At 38.6% G+C, this 18,638-nt stretch overlaps 1 protein-coding gene across 2 annotated transcripts in view; it reads left to right on the top strand.

Moving 5' to 3' along the window:
- Positions 1–550: 550 nt before the first annotated feature.
- DTNBP1 (dystrobrevin binding protein 1) overlaps positions 551–18,638 on the top strand; it is a 72,895-nt gene continuing 54,807 nt past the window's right edge. Inside the window, exons 1-6 of one of the 2 annotated variants that reach the window (XM_040546396.1) lie at positions 551–704; positions 3,950–4,000; positions 6,618–6,668; positions 7,562–7,622; positions 11,094–11,226; positions 16,973–17,105. In XM_040546396.1, coding sequence (XP_040402330.1) covers positions 649–704; positions 3,950–4,000; positions 6,618–6,668; positions 7,562–7,622; positions 11,094–11,226; positions 16,973–17,105 — 485 coding nt within the window. In that variant the 5' untranslated portion in view covers positions 551–648. Of the gene's footprint in view, positions 705–1,533; positions 1,550–3,949; positions 4,001–6,617; positions 6,669–7,561; positions 7,623–11,093; positions 11,227–16,972; positions 17,106–18,638 lie in introns of those variants that run through there. The other variant, XM_040546397.1, reaches the window with a different exon arrangement.

The following is an 18,638-nucleotide window of genomic DNA, read 5'->3' as shown; positions in this document are numbered from 1 at the left end:
CCTGGTTGTTTTCTCACTAATAGGAAGGGACAAAAAACAAACAAACAAAAACAACAACGAAAAAAAAACAGTGGTAGACAACACAAACAAACTTATTGTTCAACTGCCTGCTTGCCAATCGACTACCTGTCAAAGACTTCAGACATCATCACGTCTCCCTTCCAAGAGCCAAGCAATATTAGGAGGACATACGGGCTTTGTTTTCCACACTTTTAAGGCTTTATTAGGAAGGACGATTCCCTTGAGCTCACTCCCACACTAGTGCCACTGAGGCCAAATCCATCGAGGTGGTGGCGAGCAAGAACCACCTAATTTTTTACAAAGCCTCTAGCAGAAACTTCAGGGATCCAAACCCCCTCCCCAGAGCGTGGCGGGCTCTAGATACAGCTGGGCCCGGCTTTTCAGCACGCCAGGAGCACAAAGCGGGAGACAGCCGCCACCATATCGGAGCGGAGGGGACAGAGCTGCCGCTGAAGGCTCGCTGTCAGGTCACTCTGGCAGTGTCTCGCCGCCGCCATGTCGGGGCGGAGGGGGCGGCCCCTCACGGCCGCCGACTCACACCGCCCCCGGCTCCGCCCCGGCCGCGGGCCGAGGGTGAGGGCTGAGGGGGAGCTCCGCCCGCTGCCACCGCCGGAGGAGGCCGGGACGATGTTGGAGACGCTGCGGGAGCGGCTGCTGAGCGTCCAGCAGGACTTCACCTCGGGGTGGGTGGCACCCCGTGTCCATGGGGGGTGGTGGGACCCGCAGCCCGGCCGGGGAGAGGGGGAAGCAGGTGACCGGGAGGGAGGAAGAGGAGGGGACCGGCGGCTGCGGCGTTGTGACGGCTGGGAGCTGGGAGGGAGGCACTCGGTGTGGGGAAGCAGAGGCTGCGCTTTTGGGAGGGTGGGGAAGGCGTGAACGGGGTCGATTAACGCGATGGAATCGTTTACGAAGTGCCCGACCCGCGAGGTTTCGTGGATCCGTGTAGTTTCGCCCTTTGCTGCGTGAAAAGCTTTTCTGTTCCCTGGAAGATGAGAGTTACTGTCACGTGAAGGAAAGAAGCGCAGGATGAGCGGAAGAAGCAGCTCCTTGCTTACATTGCAAAGATATTCTTCCTACGCTGCCCCACTACAAAGATATTCTTCCTACATCGCCCCACTACAGAGTTCAAAGATATTCTTCCTACGTTGCCCCACAAGCTTTTTTTTTTTTTTTTTTTTTTGATATACACTGGATCAGTGCTATTTTTAGCACAAGCAGGTGGTCCCAGTGAGTGTTACTGGAAGTCAGAGGATGGTTGAGGAACAAAGTCATGCCTGTGCTGCAAAGCTGTTGGCTCCTAACGAGCCCCAGGAGAGCATCGTGTTGTAATCGATTGCTTTTGAGAGCTGTGTGGCCTCTGGCTGTGTTGAGGCTGCCTGATAATATCTCTATGGTAAATATTCATATATAGGCAGAGACATCGCTGAACTCCAGAAATTTACATACTTTCTAATGACTTATTTGCGGCAGTTTACAGTGGACCGAAGAAACTGATACAGTAACTACCGATCAACCACACAAGTTGCTGGTATATCTGTCTTACCTTAACAAACATGAAATCTTAAAGAGTACAGACTAAAGCATTGCTTTAGTGCTACATTTCTGTTTTGCTGTTATTCTTAGAGCTTTCACTGTGTTTGATGCCTCAATACAGTGCAAGATTCTTTTGGAAATGGTGTCTGTAACATGATGAAACAGGATAACACAAAGGCCTGGATGTGATGGTCATTTAACTTTGTCTAAATAACCTCTGTTGCTGCTAGGGAGTCAGTAGGTTTTCACATAGTCTCTAATTTCCCTTCTTCCTTGTATTGCCATGTTTTGTTCTGTTTTGAAAACAGTTTTTATTGTTTGCATCTTTCTGTTTCAGGAGCTCCATCAATGTGTCCTTCTTGGGGTATCCCTTTAACCTTTTTTCTTTTGCAGTGTAATACTTTGTTGCCATTAAGAAAATGTATCTTGAAGCAGTGGTAACAAAGGTTGTGCAGCGCATCGCTCCTTTTCCCATACTGTCCCCTTCGAGCCAGGCCAGAACATGAATTGTCCAGTTTTGCCTTCCCTTTCCCTTCCAAGATAATGCAACCTCAGTGCCAGTGTTTTGGATTATCCTTTTCTCTACCCCCACCAAAGCAGTAGTAGAAGCGGCCAACTTGTTAACTACACGTGAACGTTTGCAAAATGAGCAGTTGGGTCGCTTCTAACGTTGGGAGGGAGAAGCTTTTCCAGGGCTTCTAAGGAGAGAGTGTCTCTTCCAAAGGCATAAGGGAGCACCCACTTACAGTCATGTAGAAAGAGCACTTTGAGGTTGTTAGCCAGTTCTGTGTACAAAGAAATGTGTTCTCCTTTCCCCTGCTCAGATGTGCCTCCTGTCTGCTTCTGTGTATCCTGTGAGTGAGGTGTCTAGATTTTGACCCATTTACCTGCAAGCAGTCTCTTGCAGGAGAAGGGGGGAAAAAGAAGCAAGCTATCTTTGTGCTCAGGCAGTAATTTGTGTGCTTCGGTTGGCTTCAGTGACGTGGTTCACGCTGCCTCTACTTTGTACAGAGAACATTGCTGAAAGGAATCCAATATTGTGAAGCCTAGTGATGCCTCTTTTAACCTTTACTTCTGACTACGTGACAGATACCCTAGTAAAAGAACTGGTGGTTGTGGCCCAGCATTTCCTTCGATCCCTATATGCAGAGGACTGCTCCTGTTACTGGCAGGAGTGCATACTGAGGAACAGAAGAGAAGAGTGAACTGCAGTGCTTTCCTCACCATGCTGTGGTTGTTGCTACTTGGCTGACTATTATGAACAGCTCTCTAACAGGGAGTGGAGACCAGCCTTAGTATGTCTTTTCTAAATTTGTCTACCACCTATGTTGCTGTAGATGCCTGAGGTTTCATTTTAGAGTTCCTGGAAGCTGGTGATATCAAAGAGGGGGGGACGGAGAGTGGTTGGGCTCACCCTAGAAGCAGCCTGGTTATCTTTGTATCAGGGCTGCTTCTCAGTCACTGGGTGACTGAGGATTACTTAAAACTCAGAGTTACTTACCGCCATGTCATGTCTGGAAGAGATCTTTGGAGCTCATAGGTCACTTCCATCTTGCTCATATCTGTACATCCTTTATTTCTTCCTAACTCTTGTTATCCCACACAGCTGGGATGCCGAAGGACATATAGGTAGAGGACAACCATCACCTTGACAGGCAGAGAAAGAGCAGGTTTTGGTTCACACTCTTCCGTGCCAACCTGACTAGCACATACAGGTTGACTGGAAAAGAGTTTCAAAAAGCTGGGTGGGGGTAGTGGAGGAGTTGGCTTCTTTTTTTTCTCGTTTGCTTGTGAGTTGTTTTGTTGTTGTTTGTTTGTTTGTTTTTAACAAAATGGATTTTAAAGGAATGAGATACCAGTAAGTTTGAAATTGCCCGTAGGTGAAACAAGCCTCACATTTGCTCAGTTAGCAGTGCACTGTGACAATGCTGCTGGAGATTCTGATAGCTGGCAGGTGAAAAGTTGTGCTTGTGCTGGTCTTATGTTGGCAGACTTACAGCAAGTGGGTGCAAATATGTCTATATTACTGTCATGCTTTTCCTTGGCGCATGTGCCTTATGAAGGATATTCTTCAGGATTGAATTGGCAATCTGTATGCAGATCTTTCATACCTGTCTGCTAAGGAAGCAGTATTGAAAGCTGGATGGCTTGGATATATAGCTCTCATTAAAATTTTCATCCCAGTTGCTCAATGCACTTGTAGAAAAATCTTACAGTTTAGAAGAAGTGAAAATAATTTTCTGTGACAGTTTCCATAAAATTAAGTGAAATTTGATTTATGTCTGAAATAAGCTGAAATAAAAATAACTATAATAGACTGGAATTAACGTGTTAGACATTCAGACAAGTTGTTCTTTGTTGGAAATGTCTGACAGCTTTGTGTTTTGATTTACAGGTTGAAGACGTTGGGCGACAAATCAAGAGAAGCAAAAAAAAGCAGGCAGAGGTAGTTCTGTACACCTTAATGTATAGCATTGATTTAGGATGTTACTGTTAAAGGCAAATATAAAGTATGCTCATATTCAGGTTACAAAAATATCTCCATAGAATTTTACAGAATGTTCTTTTGATAACAGAAAAGCTTAACCCTAATATTGATGAAGTATGTGGCTTAATAGGATTTTGGTATGCCTAAATAGTTTTTGATGATTATCAAACAATTTATAAATGTCTATTTAAATATGTGAATAGTCAACTTTATTGTAGTACTTCACACAAGATTCAGATTGTAGTACACCAAAATGTATTTTTTTACAATCTCTGTGAATCTTGTATACTGAAATTGTTTGTAATTGTTTTTCAGTGTAAGAACAAAAATGAGCCTTTTTATTGTAAAAAATATATGTATAACATACTACTTAAATGATCTGTGTTCGTCTCTATTGCAAGAGTTTTTAAAGGTTGTGGGTTTCTTAATCCTCTGCACTTTAGCGTATTGTTTCAACCTGTGTAAACTATAGGGAAGGACCATTTAATGTCTGTAAATGACATCAGTGTTGCTTCTTCAAATAAGCTCGGATGTGCTTTAGTGTAAAGCATGTTCTCACTAAAAACGCATGTAGACACAAATCAATTTTAAGACAGGCCTTAAACAAAAAATAAGGCATCTGAAATAAACTGTATTAAGTTCTGAAGCTTGATGTTTGGAGAGTGTAAAGATTCTTATAATGGAAAACTGGTTGTGTTGTCAAGACACTGAAGCTAAACTGAAAATGTGTGAAGGTTTGAATAAAACTATTTTAGGCAACTGCCTTCTCTGTATATTTCCAGTCCAGAATATTTTGGTTCATTGATGTATTGCGAATCTTAATCACTTTTTGAGAAAAGCACTGGGCAACTCAATTAGATCCTCACGAATTGGGGAATGCCAGGATGACTTCTGCTTTGCTGTTAAAATTCTGGAACAGGTACAGCTTAGTTTGGTTATAAGGATGGCTGAGAGCTTGTGGAGCAGCATCAGAGGAGAGGCCGCTAAGGGTGATGTTGTGGTGGGAGCTTGCTACTGACAATCTGACCAGGGACAGGAAGTGGATGGTGTCTTCACTAAACAATTCAAGGAAGTTTCACTAGCGTTAAACCCCCATTCTTCTGGGGGGCTTTAACTTCCTCTGTATCTGCTGAAAGAATGACGCAGCAGTCAAGAAGAGTTCTGAAGGGGGTCAGGGATAGCTTTTTGATACCCTTTCGATAACTTTGGCATGCAGGGATAGCTTTAGGAAAGCCCAAGGACAAGAAGAGCTTCTACCCCTGCATTGGTAATAAAAGGCTGAATGAAATAAACGTGGGATAGTTGCTAAATGAGGTGGATGATGAAATGAAATTGAGATAGGTGATGACTGCTTTAGTCCTTGCAAACAAGGTCTCCCAGTCCATCTGCTTAGTTAGAGGATTCAAGAAAGAGACTGACCAGTAATGAATGAAAATCAAACCGGGGAACTCAGCCCATGAAAGTTCACAGGGCCATATGGGCCATGAGGAACTACTTCATGAAATTCAATCCATACAAATCTGAAGTCTTTGCATGGGAAGAAAGAATCCTCTGCAACAATAGGGACTGGGGCTGAGAAGTAGCTTTGCTGTGAAGACCCTGGGGGTTTTGGCAGAAATCAAGCTGAAAGTGAGCCAGGAATGTGCCTGGCAGCAAGGAAGGCCACATGCAGCAGGACTGAGGAGAGTGGCTATCCCCCCTGACTCAGCACTTTTTATATCACATTGAGTTACTGTGTGCAGTTTTGGGCCAACATAAGGAAGGCATTGATAACCTGGACCGAGTTCATCTGAGGGCCACTGGGATGCTGGGGCTGCAGTCTTGCTGTTATATGAGGAGAGGCTTGTTCAGCCTGGAGACAAGATGGCTTTGGGGAGACCTAGCAGCAGCCTGCCATTACCTGTGTGCAGGTTATCAAGGTGAGGCAGGCAGGCTCTTCACAGTGCTATGTGACAGGATGACAAAAGGCAATAGGTATAAAGGAAATAAAGAGGTTCAGATGGAAAAACGCTATAAGGAAAAGTGCTCCCCCTCCCCCAAGGACAGTTAAGTAGGGGAACAGGCTGCCTACAGAGGCTGTGAAGTTTCTGTCTTCAGAGGTTTTCAAGTTCCAACCGGACAAAGCCCTGAGCAAGCTGATCTGATCACACAGCTGGTCCTGCTTTGAGCAAGAGGTTAAACAAGAGACCCACTGTGAGGTCCATTTTCACCTCACTGATTCTATGATTTTTCCCTTAAGAAGAAAAGGTTTCATTTATGGTATTTATATATACAAGAAATTGTCTCATGTAAGTTGTTTTTAATTACAATAAAATAATGAAGGTTACAATAAAATAATAAATAAAATAAAGGGTTACAATAAAATAATGAAGGAGGGAAAAAAAACTAGCTTTGGAATATTCTTGTAACATACGCTGTAATGCACTTTAAACATGAAATGACAAAATGTGAAAGCAAACACTAGGGAACATTCCTGTGCTCAGCATATCTGTCAAATGCATGTATGTATGCATAGATAGTGTATAACAGCCTTCTATTCATTAATAATGTTTGTATATTTACAATTTGTTTACAGAACTGCTCAGGATTTGCCAGAGTTTTCTCCTGGACTGGAATTACTGAGCAGGTATGACCTTCTATTTCTTTGTTTGTTTCTGCTTCCTGATATTTCAGCAATAACTTTGTTAGGTCAAGAAAATGAGAAGAAAATGCATGTGTTCATATTGCTATTCATTTTTGGGTGCTTTGCAGTGAGTAGAGCAGGGCTTGTTGGGAAACAATATATGTATTTAAAGCTTGCACAATTCTTAAGTATAGTGATGTTGGTGAATCAGGCATTCTGTAGGAAAAGGAGAATTTGAAAGATAACTTCAGTTCTTAGTCTAATGCACAGGGAGAAAGGAGAACAGCATTGAGACCCAGCATGTGGTTTTAATTTGACACTTTGCAACTTTTACACATTTGATGATTTACTGCTGTTTTAATGGAAATATAGACGGTATGTCTGTCATAGCCATGAGAAGAAATTGTTTTCCATGTCTATTTCATCACATTTTGTCTGAGTGGGAGAATTTTTCTGCATTACAAATTTCCTCTGGGTTTGTATCTTCAAAACAAAAAAGACTGTTCTCAGTTTTTTTGGGCGGGGGGACAGATGGACAGGACAGATAATGGACATGACTGGTGATACAATCTTGTCTGTCTTTTTTTTTTTTTTTTTCTTAATGGAATTGGGTTCCAAGTAGTGCTGTAAGTATCTCTGTGTGTAGTCTTAAATCTAAGTCTGGGTCCAATGAGCTCTTAATGTATGCTAAAAAAAGATGGATCATTCCTTTGAAAGAAATTATTTCTTACTGTATATTTCTTTCTTGTATTTACTGTTCTTCCAATACAATTAGACAGTTTTTAAAACTGTATTTTTGTAATCTCTGTAAATATAAACACACAGGCATCCATGAAATCCTCTTTATTTATAAGGAGAATACATTAAAAAAAATAAATTATTTATCTTCTCTTCAGATATGAAGATGCTTGGGCTGCCCTTCACAAAGGAGCTAAAGATTGTGCAAAAGCTGGAGAGGTAAGAAAAAATAACGATGCTACTCTTAAAATGCTTTAAAATGTGTAAATATTTTTAAACTTAAATTTTTAGTACCAATGTATTAGGTTCATTCTGGTCACCAGCTGATCACCCGCATATACCTTTGGCTAGTGGTCAGCTGTTCTGGCAGTGTCCTCTCCCAATTTCGTGCCTGCCCCAAGCTTTATCACTGTAGGGGTGGAGTTTATGAGTGGGGAAAAGTGAAAGTCTTGACACTGTGCAAGCACTTTTCAGCAGCATTCAAAACACTGATGTGTTATGAACACGGTTCTAGTCACAAATCCAAGACACAGCACCATATGTGTTGTTATGAAGAAGGTTAACTCCATCCCAGCTGGGTGCAGTACAACCAGTATTATGAAAAAGTAATACTCTGTTGCAGCTTTAGAAAAATGTCAAGCTGCATTGTTTTACTGGGATTTTAACATGCTATTTGACTGGCAGCAGATAGAATGGATCACAGTGCCCAGTTCCTATTTTTTTAATACCTTTTTGAGATTTATTGCTAGTCAGCAACAATTAATGTTCCTGATGTGTTAAATATGTCTGTTGTAAAAACAGAAGTTCTGTGATCATGTTTCTTACAAGGCATCATCTGACAAGAATTGTCTGAAGTTCACTCTGCTGTTTACTTTCTGAGACTCCTGTTGCTACAAGCACTTAGTATGATAATTTCCTAGTTCTGTTATTTTTAACTGATACATTGACACACAGAAGTTCTTGTCTTCTATCCTGTGTTCAGACAGTTAGAATCACTACTTGAGCCTAAGCAAAAATTATCAATTACATTAGCTTCCTGTTTTTCTGGGGGATATTAGGTTACAGAATGACAGTGAGAAATATTACTTTGTTGGAGTGTGACAAGAAGTGTAAAAATAAGACACATTCAGAGGTTCAGATGGCCATTTTTTGCACTCTTCTGCCATTATCTGACATATTTTAAGTTAGCTGGGGATATTATTTTGAGTCTACTTAAGAGATCTACAATAAATGGCAATGTAATGTCAATGATAATGCAAATAATAAATAATATGATGTAATGTAAACAGTTGCAAAAATGGTGTTGCGTGTTACCATTGTAGCTCTTTAGAAGTACTGGGAGGGCTGGGAAGTACAGAGTATCTTTGGGGTTGAGGCGTGCTGGTGGTTAGTACCAGGGTAGGGCTGTTGCACTGGTGCTGTGTGCTGCTTCTCCTAGTGGGCAGGAAATGGCAAGATCTGACTTGTCTGTCTGAAAAGATTCAGAAAGTGTCTGTGCTTGCTTCTGATTTCATTTACTTTTTCCCTTCTGGAAGTAAAGTAACAAACTCTTTAGTTTATTTCTGGCATGAAGGGAAAGGAAGCTACAGTAAGTGCTGCCTATGGATTGATCTGCTCCTCTGGAGGTCCGCACCAGACCTCCCATTTCAAACCCTTTTTAAGGGGCAGACAGTGTCAGTTGCATAGCCGTGATGCAGAACAGGACTGAACTGTGGGGTTCACTGTCCTGGCTGAAACCTTAACTTTGCCTGGCCACGTCCTTCCTGGCTCTTCTGGTTTCCACAGGAGTTTTCTCCCTTGCCTTTTCCAATGTATATAAAAACTCACTGCTTAATATTTTTGAAATGCTGTATTTAGGGTAAGGAAGGTTATTGTATGTTCTTCTTTCTTTTGTCTGATAGTATACCCACCTTTTCCACCAGTTCTAGTGAAAAGTTTCAGTTACTAGAGATGCAGTTCCCTCTGCCAGCTTTGTGTGTTTTACTACCCATGATTATTTTTAGAAGACCTCTTAGATGAGCTTCTTAAAATTTTGCAATCCTTGCAATAGTCTGCTTTAAAAAATGTAATTCTAAAAACAACGTGAGATTTCGCGTATATAAAGCCAAGATAACCTTAATCTTGTGTGTTATGGCTGCTTGGGAAAATTAGAATTAAAAACTTCCAAAAAGACTCCAAAATTTTCCATGAAGTTCAGATATTTTGTTTTGGGAGAATCCAAAATATGCTTTTATGAAAGTAGAAAGTACAGGGTTCAATATTATCAGAATTGTGTAGGCACACGGGATTGATTGTACTATATCAGGCCAGAAGTTCCACTTGTCCAGTGTCTTATTTCTGGTAGTGGCCAGCAGCAGATAAATAAGAGCACTAGTATTTTATAAACCTTGAATTGAAAAAGGAACTTGAAAATTTCAAGCTTTAATTGCTGCCTACAGCCTTATCATGTTAAATTGTAGATGTTAACTACCAGTTCCATCTACAAAATTATCCTAAAAATACTGCTTTTAGATGCTTGTGATCTTAGTTGCATGTAATTTCCTCTAGGCTGAAATATTTTTCTGCTGTTTGTCCTCATCTCATGATGTATTTTGTTGTTGTTTGCTTTAATGTTTGACTCATACGAATCCCTTATCTCGTTCTCAAAAACAGTTCTGGCTTTAAAAAAGGGTGTTGGTCTTCTGAAGTGTTTCATTACTCACTGGGCTTTGGAATAAGGTTTCAAGCCTCATCTGGTAAAACAGGATGCCTTTTTGACAGAGATAGGTAGTTGGAAGGGTTTGGAAATGGAAGTTGTCATTCTTCTGAAAGAATCTGTCTGAAGTGGATAGAATTATAAATCTTTAAGAACATCCTTTGCCGATTGTTCTAATGTTTTCCATTTTTGCAGCTAAATTCTGTGAAAACTGAAGCATTCAGAATGCAGATACAGAAGAATAGGTAATGGAACTAAGAGCAGGGAAACTAACTGAATCATCTCAATTATCATACATAAGGGAAACATTTGTGTTACCTAAGTTCTCTTGATCTAGCTGTGTCTTGTAGAATCTGACCTATGTAAAATAAAACTTTTAAATGGTGTATCCTCCTCATTATTACACTATTGTATAATGAATGTTAGGAAGAATCAAACAAAAACAACAGAAACAGTGTGTCACAGATTTGTAATTTCTGATAATGAAAATGGATCTGAAATTGGTGCTTCTTCTAAATCAACTGTTCTGGGTTTTGGAGTGGCAGTAGGTGAGAAAATGGTGACAAGTTTTATAAACATGTCGATTTCATCTGACTTTATTGATTAAATTGGCATGACTAGCAACATTAAACTAAGTTATCCATTTAGGTAAGCCTTATATTACAGCACTGTAATGTTATTATTGTATACCAGTGCAGCCCTGCTGTCAAAATTCCAGCTGTATGTCATTACAGTTAACAAAATTCATGAAATGTCCTGTTTTAATCAGTGTATTGAGAAAAAACTTTGTTATTTTGATCGATACATTTTTATATGCATTTTTCATACTGTGGGATGCTTTCTTGAGTGTGTTGTATGTTTACTTGGGAAGTATGTAAGTTGTAGTGCTATGAGGTTATTGTACTGACCTTATGCATGAATTCTAAAAATTGGTTGTGATGCTCATAAGTAGGTACATAAACTTGCAAGTAAAATCAAGAACCTGTTTGTTTCAGCTGGTGGACAGTGAAGTTGTGATGCTTTCTGCACACTGGGAGAAGAAAAGGAACAGTTTGGTGGAACTACAGGATCAGCTCCAACAAATACCTGGTTTTTTAGCGGATCTGGAATGCCTTACAGCAAGCCTAGGTAAGGTTTTATAGACATAGCAAGCGTTCAAGTCAATAAAGAGGCTTAGACTGAAGTTCAGATGTTGCGAACTTTGTAATTATAAAATTTAATTTTCCTCCCCAAACACATCCTTTTATCATAAAACATTAGTTCTTAAACTAACTGGTTTTGTAAAGGAGCAAAATTTGTAGTGGTTTCTTTCCCAGAAGGTAAAATGTTGTATCTGTCACTATTTTGGGGGGGGGGGGGGGGGAGGGAAATGTATGGCAACTACATGTCCTGGTGTAAACCGCTGAAAATTATTACTATTGAAGTCTTAAATTCTTTATGTAAGTAATGTTAACAGTCATGAATGTAGCTGCTTCCCCTGAACCTGTGTAGTTTAATTTAATAATTTATTTTAAATCATCATTTGTTCTGTGGGGCAAGAAATGTACCTGGCTTGGGACATTTCCATGGCAGAAACATTTTGTTGAAAGTCATTGTCGTTTCCAAAGCTTGCTTCCATAAGGCAACTTAGTATACAGGAATACCTGTCTTTTTTGTAGGTGAAACTGGCAATGCTAGCTTCTGAGGTTACCAAATACATCGTATTTGTTAGATGTGTTGTCCGGGACTACAGATGGGTTCCAATTTTTTATAATTCTATCAGATGTTAACCTGTATATTTGACTTAAAAGATGAGAAGATCACTGCTTTAGTGGACTACTTCTGGAAACCTCTCATACAAAACAGTTGATCCAGTGTTGAAAATGAAATTAGGAAAAAATATTCTGGCCTCTTAGTCTTTGAAAAGCTGCAGTGTAACTGTGCCTTGAAACAAGGACGCAGTATTTGAAAATTAGGAAGCCTTTCTGTCATCAGTAGGCCTCTTACTGTCTCCATGAAAATCTGTTCAAGTTGCATCAATTTAAAGTTTTTAAACAAATGAGTTTTTGTTCCTAGGTAGACTAGTAATAGCTTTCTATTTCTTTTTGAACCATGGAATGTATTTTCATGTATTATTGTATATCATGTGATTTAGTAAGGCCTTATTATGTGTGGTAAGCATTTCTGTTGGCATTTTGAAAAGCTCACTTCTTTTCTTATGAAATATCAATTGAAATACTGATGTATTTAACTACTGATTTTAATATCATCGTGCATAAAGTGATGCAGTCCACTGATAGGCCAAAGATAAGCAATATAATAAAACCTAATGGAATTGTCTTTATAGTTCATAACTGCAAATACTATAAATTTTGATGAATTGGGGTTACCTTCCCATTCCTAATATTATGGTTTTATGTACCAGAATTAATCTCACCCTAACTGTAAAATTAGTTGGAGGAGTCTCAGTGACTCTAGAATATTTTTGATTTTATGCAAGCAGCAGTTAGGGAAGTATTAACCAGTTTGCTCTGGGAAGCTAATTTTGAGATACACTGCCAAGTTTGTGAGATTTGAACCAAATCTTCTAGCCTCACTTCATGGGTCAGATTTCAAGTAATTCACCTACTGGTTTTTATTAGTTCTTCTCTAACCACTGAGATTGTGTTTTTGTTTTTCTTTTTCCTTTTTTTTTTTGTTTGTTTCTGATAAGTCTTATAGAGTCTATCTGAAGAGAAAGGTATAATTTATATCAAATTCAACATCTACAGTTCTAGAAGTGATTCAGCAGAAGTTTACTGTGATATTCTGCTTACTGTTTTTATTCTTTTATAACTGAGATATCTGTTCTTTCTAAACATAAGCTGTGTCAATTTTTCCAAGAGGTAATTAATATTGTGACTGAATTTTGAATGCGAGTGAAACGTTCTGTTAAAAAAAAAAAATGAATATAGAATTATAAGTTGCTACATCCTGGGTTGTGCATCCAAGATGTCATTTGGCTAATCTTCATCATTTCAGGAAATTAATAGTAGTTCTGTGTTGTGGCATGCTATGCCTCTAACAAATCTGTTAATGCTTTCATTTTGAAAGTTGACAGGGAACCCTGGCAGCTTTTGGTAACAGAAATTTCAGATAATGAAAATGAACCTTTTTGGTGACCTACTTAAAATCAGCATGAGTCACGTATAGATTCTTAATCTTTTACTGTGTATAACAAGACACATTTTCATTAGCACTTTATTTATAAAGTCCTTTTACTTAGGTACTCATATTATCAGTTGTTCCTTACTTCCATAAAAAAAGACTGCCTCCATTTGTCTGATAAATTTATTGTATCATACGAGGTCTTGTAGCTGCTGTTGAAAACCTTGAAGAAAAAAATTACTCTCTTGTAAAAGTGAAATCAACAGTTATTGCCCTTTCAAAGTCCAGCATTTGAATCATCATTTAAGACAAATTTTATTTGAGATGTTGTAGAAAATATCTGCTTGTCAATATCTGGTGTGTTTGTCTTAATATAAAATATACTTCATGTCTGAGCAGAGGCATTTGCTCAAATGTCTGTTTTGATTTCAGTAAATCAATGCACACAAACCTAGATTCAAATCCAATTTTCACTCTTTTTTTTCCTCTTAAACATCTAATGTTAAACATAAGCTTGAAATTGGTTTCAAAAAGACTGGTCATGAACATAGGTGACAAGGCCCCATGTAGGGTGAAAATATTTAAACTTGTGAGAGTGGGAAGAAAATAAGGCTAGGGATATATTCACAGAGATAAAAGCTGTTCCTTCCTAATCTTTAACAGATTTATTTTTTTTAAGTCTTGCAGGTGAATTGAGTTTTTCTCTGTGTGTGTGTGTGTACATAAGCATGAACTTACATATATATGCTCATTTTAAGCTTAGTGATCTGTCGTGTCCCTGTTTGACCTAGAGGTAAAGGGAATTTCTTTGATGTAATTGTTTCCATCCTTATTGTTTTGTGCCTTTTTGGTTTTTAGTTGGAAGGTGAATAAACTTTATAAAAATGAATTTCATACTAACTGGTAGCTTCAGTTTTAGTGGCCGGGACTGTGCAGGAAAGTTAAATTTAAAATTATTGGAGGAAAAAATGAAAACTGTGGTATTTTCCAATACACAGTTGTGATTTAGCTTTTCTAACAATTTTTGAACTACCACAGAACAACAGGTAACATAGGTTTCAGTTAAAATAAATATGTGATAAATTTAAATCAAGTAAACTTTAGGAAGAATGAAATTTCTGGTACAATGAATCTTTTTCCACCTCTTTAAAAAGATAAAAGGTAGGGGGAGTGCTTTTCTCCATCATGTTGTTGTTTTAGAGCGTAATGGTGGTTGGTGCCTAATCACCTGGTTGTAGGATATCTTGAAGCGTGAGCTGCCTGTCAAAAATCAGGTATAAATCCTTTGAGCTCAATATTCTGCATACAGAGGACTTCGGTACCTTCAATGTTTTGACTTCTAAAATGTCATAACCCTGATCTGTCCTAGATAAACTTAAATCCTATTTTGTTGTCTCTGTCTAAATTACAGCCCCATGAGAAAATGTGATTGATGGTTTGTCCTGCTTGGGGCCTATCTTGGTATATACAGAATTTTGGCTTTGTAAAATTGAAATTTTGAACAGTAAAAAATATAGTAGTTGTGGACATATCTTCAGATGAGCTGGCTTTCAGGGACAGGTGCATTCTAGGTGCCACTGTAAGCAATATATTGGAAATGTAAACTTTTTTAATTTAGTGTTTTTGCTAAATACCTTTTTTAAAGTATGAGCTTTTGCATCTGCGGATATTGATAAGAACTTGTCAAACCATTATAGCTTAAGTTCCAAATAGATTAAGTACATAGCTTTGTTTGGAGCTTCCTTTTGGTACACAGTGCATATGGTCTCATTTGGGAAGGAGAGACATGAATTCACAACCAATGCCATTGCTGCAGCTATATTCTTTTTGTGTGTGTGAAAACAGGTATATTTTCTTTTATTTCAGAAAGAAAAATTCTGAAATCTGTGTTGCAGCGAAACAAGACTGTTTTCTTTTGGAGAATTTAAGTTGTTCCTGTTCTTCAGGAGCACAAGCTGTGTTTTCTGCAATTTCCACTAGAGGTTGCTCAAATACTAGTGCTAAGAATCAGTTGGCCTCTAGAATTCACTTTTCTTCATTATATTTTCCTGTTCTTTGTTGTTATCTTTTAACATTATTTCAATAGCAAGTACAGAATAGTGTGTTGGTTTTTTTTTTTTCTGTGTGGAAAAAACAGTAGTTGATAAGTACCTTACTAAAGTATCTTGAACCCTGCTGTGTTTGTGAATTTTGCAAATTAATAAGTGAGCAATCATTCTGAAATGCAGGTTAGCATAATGGAGCCATTTGGATTTTAATGCACTCAGAAAAGTCCATTTTTTAAACAAAAAGGGACCACCAATCATAAAAATAGTCATGATATTACCTGTTGAATACATCTGGATTTTGTGAGAGAGGAAGATGAGTGTGTGGTAAACAATGCATGTTCTGCATCGTAATCTGTAGAACTGAAAACATTTTTTCCTCAAACTTGTTTCCATGTTAGTTGTTAACAACCTTTTTTCAAGTAATCTGTGCTGATATGATAGATTATGTCATGTGTTTACTTTTCTGACTGCTGTGGAGCTTTTTTTTTTACTTTCTTGTTAGGGACAAAAAAAATCTTATGAAGCTGAATTGGAGAAAACGTACAAATATGCATGCTAGAGAATTTGTTTATGGAGTCTTTAACTTCTGCAGTTATCGAGGGAACCACTAGGATAGCAATTTCTAGTTGAGCGATGGCCAAGAGAGCTGAAATTTTGTGTACTCCAAGATAGGCCCCAAGTATGAAAGCCAGACCAGGACTGGGGATTTGACACTGATGTCTCCAGCTTGCAGTTTCCTTCTTTTGAGCAAGCAAAACACAATAAATCACTTTTTTTCTGCCATGAACTTACTAGTTATTGTCTTGCTTCTTGGAGATTGCTTCTGTCTCAGGCAAAGGTGAAATCAGGCCATTTGCCAAAACAAGAGTTGCTTTAGCTTTTTCTGCTATTTCTTTCCATCATCTCTGTAGTTCTTTGCATCAACAAACAAGTTTATCTATTGTAACAGATTAGTGTATCTGTCTCTGAACTGTAAACTCCCACCTACTCTTTGCTTGTTTCATTTGTAAACATGTAAATGTAATTCTTCTTCCCTCTGGTCAAGGAATCATTATGGCAAGAATGTTGATAGTAGTCCTGTGTTCACATAGCTGTATCCTAGAGTGACTAGTTCATTAGAGTCTCATCTTAAAAGAAGACATTGAGAGGGTTTTTGTGCTTGGTTATGTAGGATAGGTAAGTCTAGAGATTTGTCCATTGGTCTGTCTTTATTAGTAAATTGTCAAAGATGGCATTTTATATTTTCACAAGGTTTTGTAAGAGTTAAAATTCTTCCAGTATGCTTTACTTCATTTGAATAATTTGAGATTAGCACTGGTCTTGGTCAGCAAAATTTCCTTCCTCAGGTTGGTATGCAGCAAGTAGTAGTAAAATGACAGCATGCCTGACAAGCAAAATTAAATTACAAATTTGGGATGCTTCTTTTCACTAAGTATGGACCACAAGTCTTTGAGACTAAGATGCTGGGGAAAATATACTTATTGCTGCAAAGGAAGCCTCAGTTAGATCTTGCTTAACATGGCTCTGCCGTCACTCTCCACTTTGTGATTTGAGATGTGTTTATCTTTGTGATCCATTTATATATGTGCAATTATTATCATGTTAATCAATTATTTACTTTTATGAATTCCCATTGCTGTTTGGGTGGGTCGTGTCCATCTATTGATACAATTTGATGCTCATGTAAATATTTCTTATAGCCCGTCTAGAGGCAAACTTTGAGGAAATGGAGAATCATCTATTGTGTCTTGAGGACCTATGTAAACAGTGTGAATTGGAAAGATACAAATGCATGCAGAATTTACAGCTGGAAAACTACAAGAAAACAAAAAGGTAAATAAAACGAATGCTATAAATATTGGTTGGCATAAACTATAAGCCTATTGAGATTTTTTTTTATAGAATACAATCCCCTTTTTAAATTTTTTTTAAAGAAATGATAATCGTTGACAGGAAGTTGCAAATTTGTAATAAATTGAGTGTTGGTCTAACTCTTGGTGACAAACAGAGAGGATGTATTGGGAAATTATCACTACATTGTGAAGATGAAGTTGTGCTGTATTATCCTCAAAAAAACAGTTGGAGTAAGGGCTATTAATAGGCACTGATAAATTATTGTTCGTTTTTAAATCTTTGCCCTGTTGTGTGTGTTGGTTTTTTTTCCCATGTATTGTAACCTGTAAAGTTAGTGACTGTATTTTCCTGTCCTATCCTATGAGCATCTTCTACTCTATATGGTAGTTATTACTCTCCTGCCATTCCCTTACTCGCAAAGACAGGTCATTACTACTTAGAATCGAAGTCCAACTTTTAGCAGTTGGGTGAAAAGTTAACCACAGAACCTCCAACTCTTGCACTTCACATTTACATAAAAGATGACATAGCAAGAGATAAATATTAGGAGCTTAAAATATGTAACTGTTGACTTTCTTGTGTTTGTTACTGATAGTGTCAAAAATAACTTTAATGGAGAGAAGAAAAGTAGTAATAATTTGGTGATGTAGATGAGGAAATGAAGAGTTAAATTGAAGCAATTTGTCAAAGATGATTTTTGATAGACATGCATGGGTAGATGCAGTTGCTGATGGACCTGGAGCAGGCATTTATGGAGGGATAAGCAGGTTGCTTGATCTGAGCAGCCATGTGTTCTGCTAGCCAGGGGAAGCACCCTGGCTCTCTCCCCAATTCTCATCACAGTGGAAGCAGGTTTGACTCATGTGGTATGGTCAGAACAACTGGTTTGGTTTATGGTCCTAATTAGGATGTGCTGATCAAAGTCAAGGCTGTGCCAGGCAGTACTGGTTGCATTTTGCATACCATATCCATTTACCTCTTTCTTGATCTTCCTTTTTGCCATCCTTTTCTCTCTTTCCAGTCTCCTCCCAAATAAACAATGCAGCCCTAGCAGCTTCTTCCCCTTCAGTCTTGGTTTGCTACATCTCTGCTCAAATTTATTATTTCTGCTGACATTATCGACAGAATCTCGGCTCTCTGTGGTGTTACAGATATGGTTACCTTACATACTGTTTAACATTGCAAGTTCTGCCTCCAATTGCAGGTTCTGCCTTCCAGAAGTCTCCCAGTACCTTGAAAGTCCCCTTCAATTGTCTGTGCAGTTTGGCTGTTTTTGATGTAACTCCCCTTTAACTACCTGAGAAATGCAGCCATCCCTTATGGCGCTATCCATCACATCCAGCAGCTACTCGTGTCATGTCCTTCAGTTTTTCGTACCCTTCGCAGGTAGCTGAACCTCAGGCCCACATCAGTGCTCTTGTCATTTTCCTGCAACCTGGATTTCTCATTCCTAAGTCTGGACAACACTATTTTCACTCTCTCCATGAAGAGCACTAGTCAATATGTCTCAAC

The sequence above is a fragment of the Cygnus olor genome, chromosome 2 (genome assembly GCF_009769625.2).
Source record: "Cygnus olor isolate bCygOlo1 chromosome 2, bCygOlo1.pri.v2, whole genome shotgun sequence".
NCBI classification, from domain to species: domain Eukaryota; kingdom Metazoa; phylum Chordata; class Aves; order Anseriformes; family Anatidae; genus Cygnus; species Cygnus olor.
Note: the sequence above shows the minus strand (reverse complement) of the source record. Positions and strands in the feature narration are given on the sequence as shown.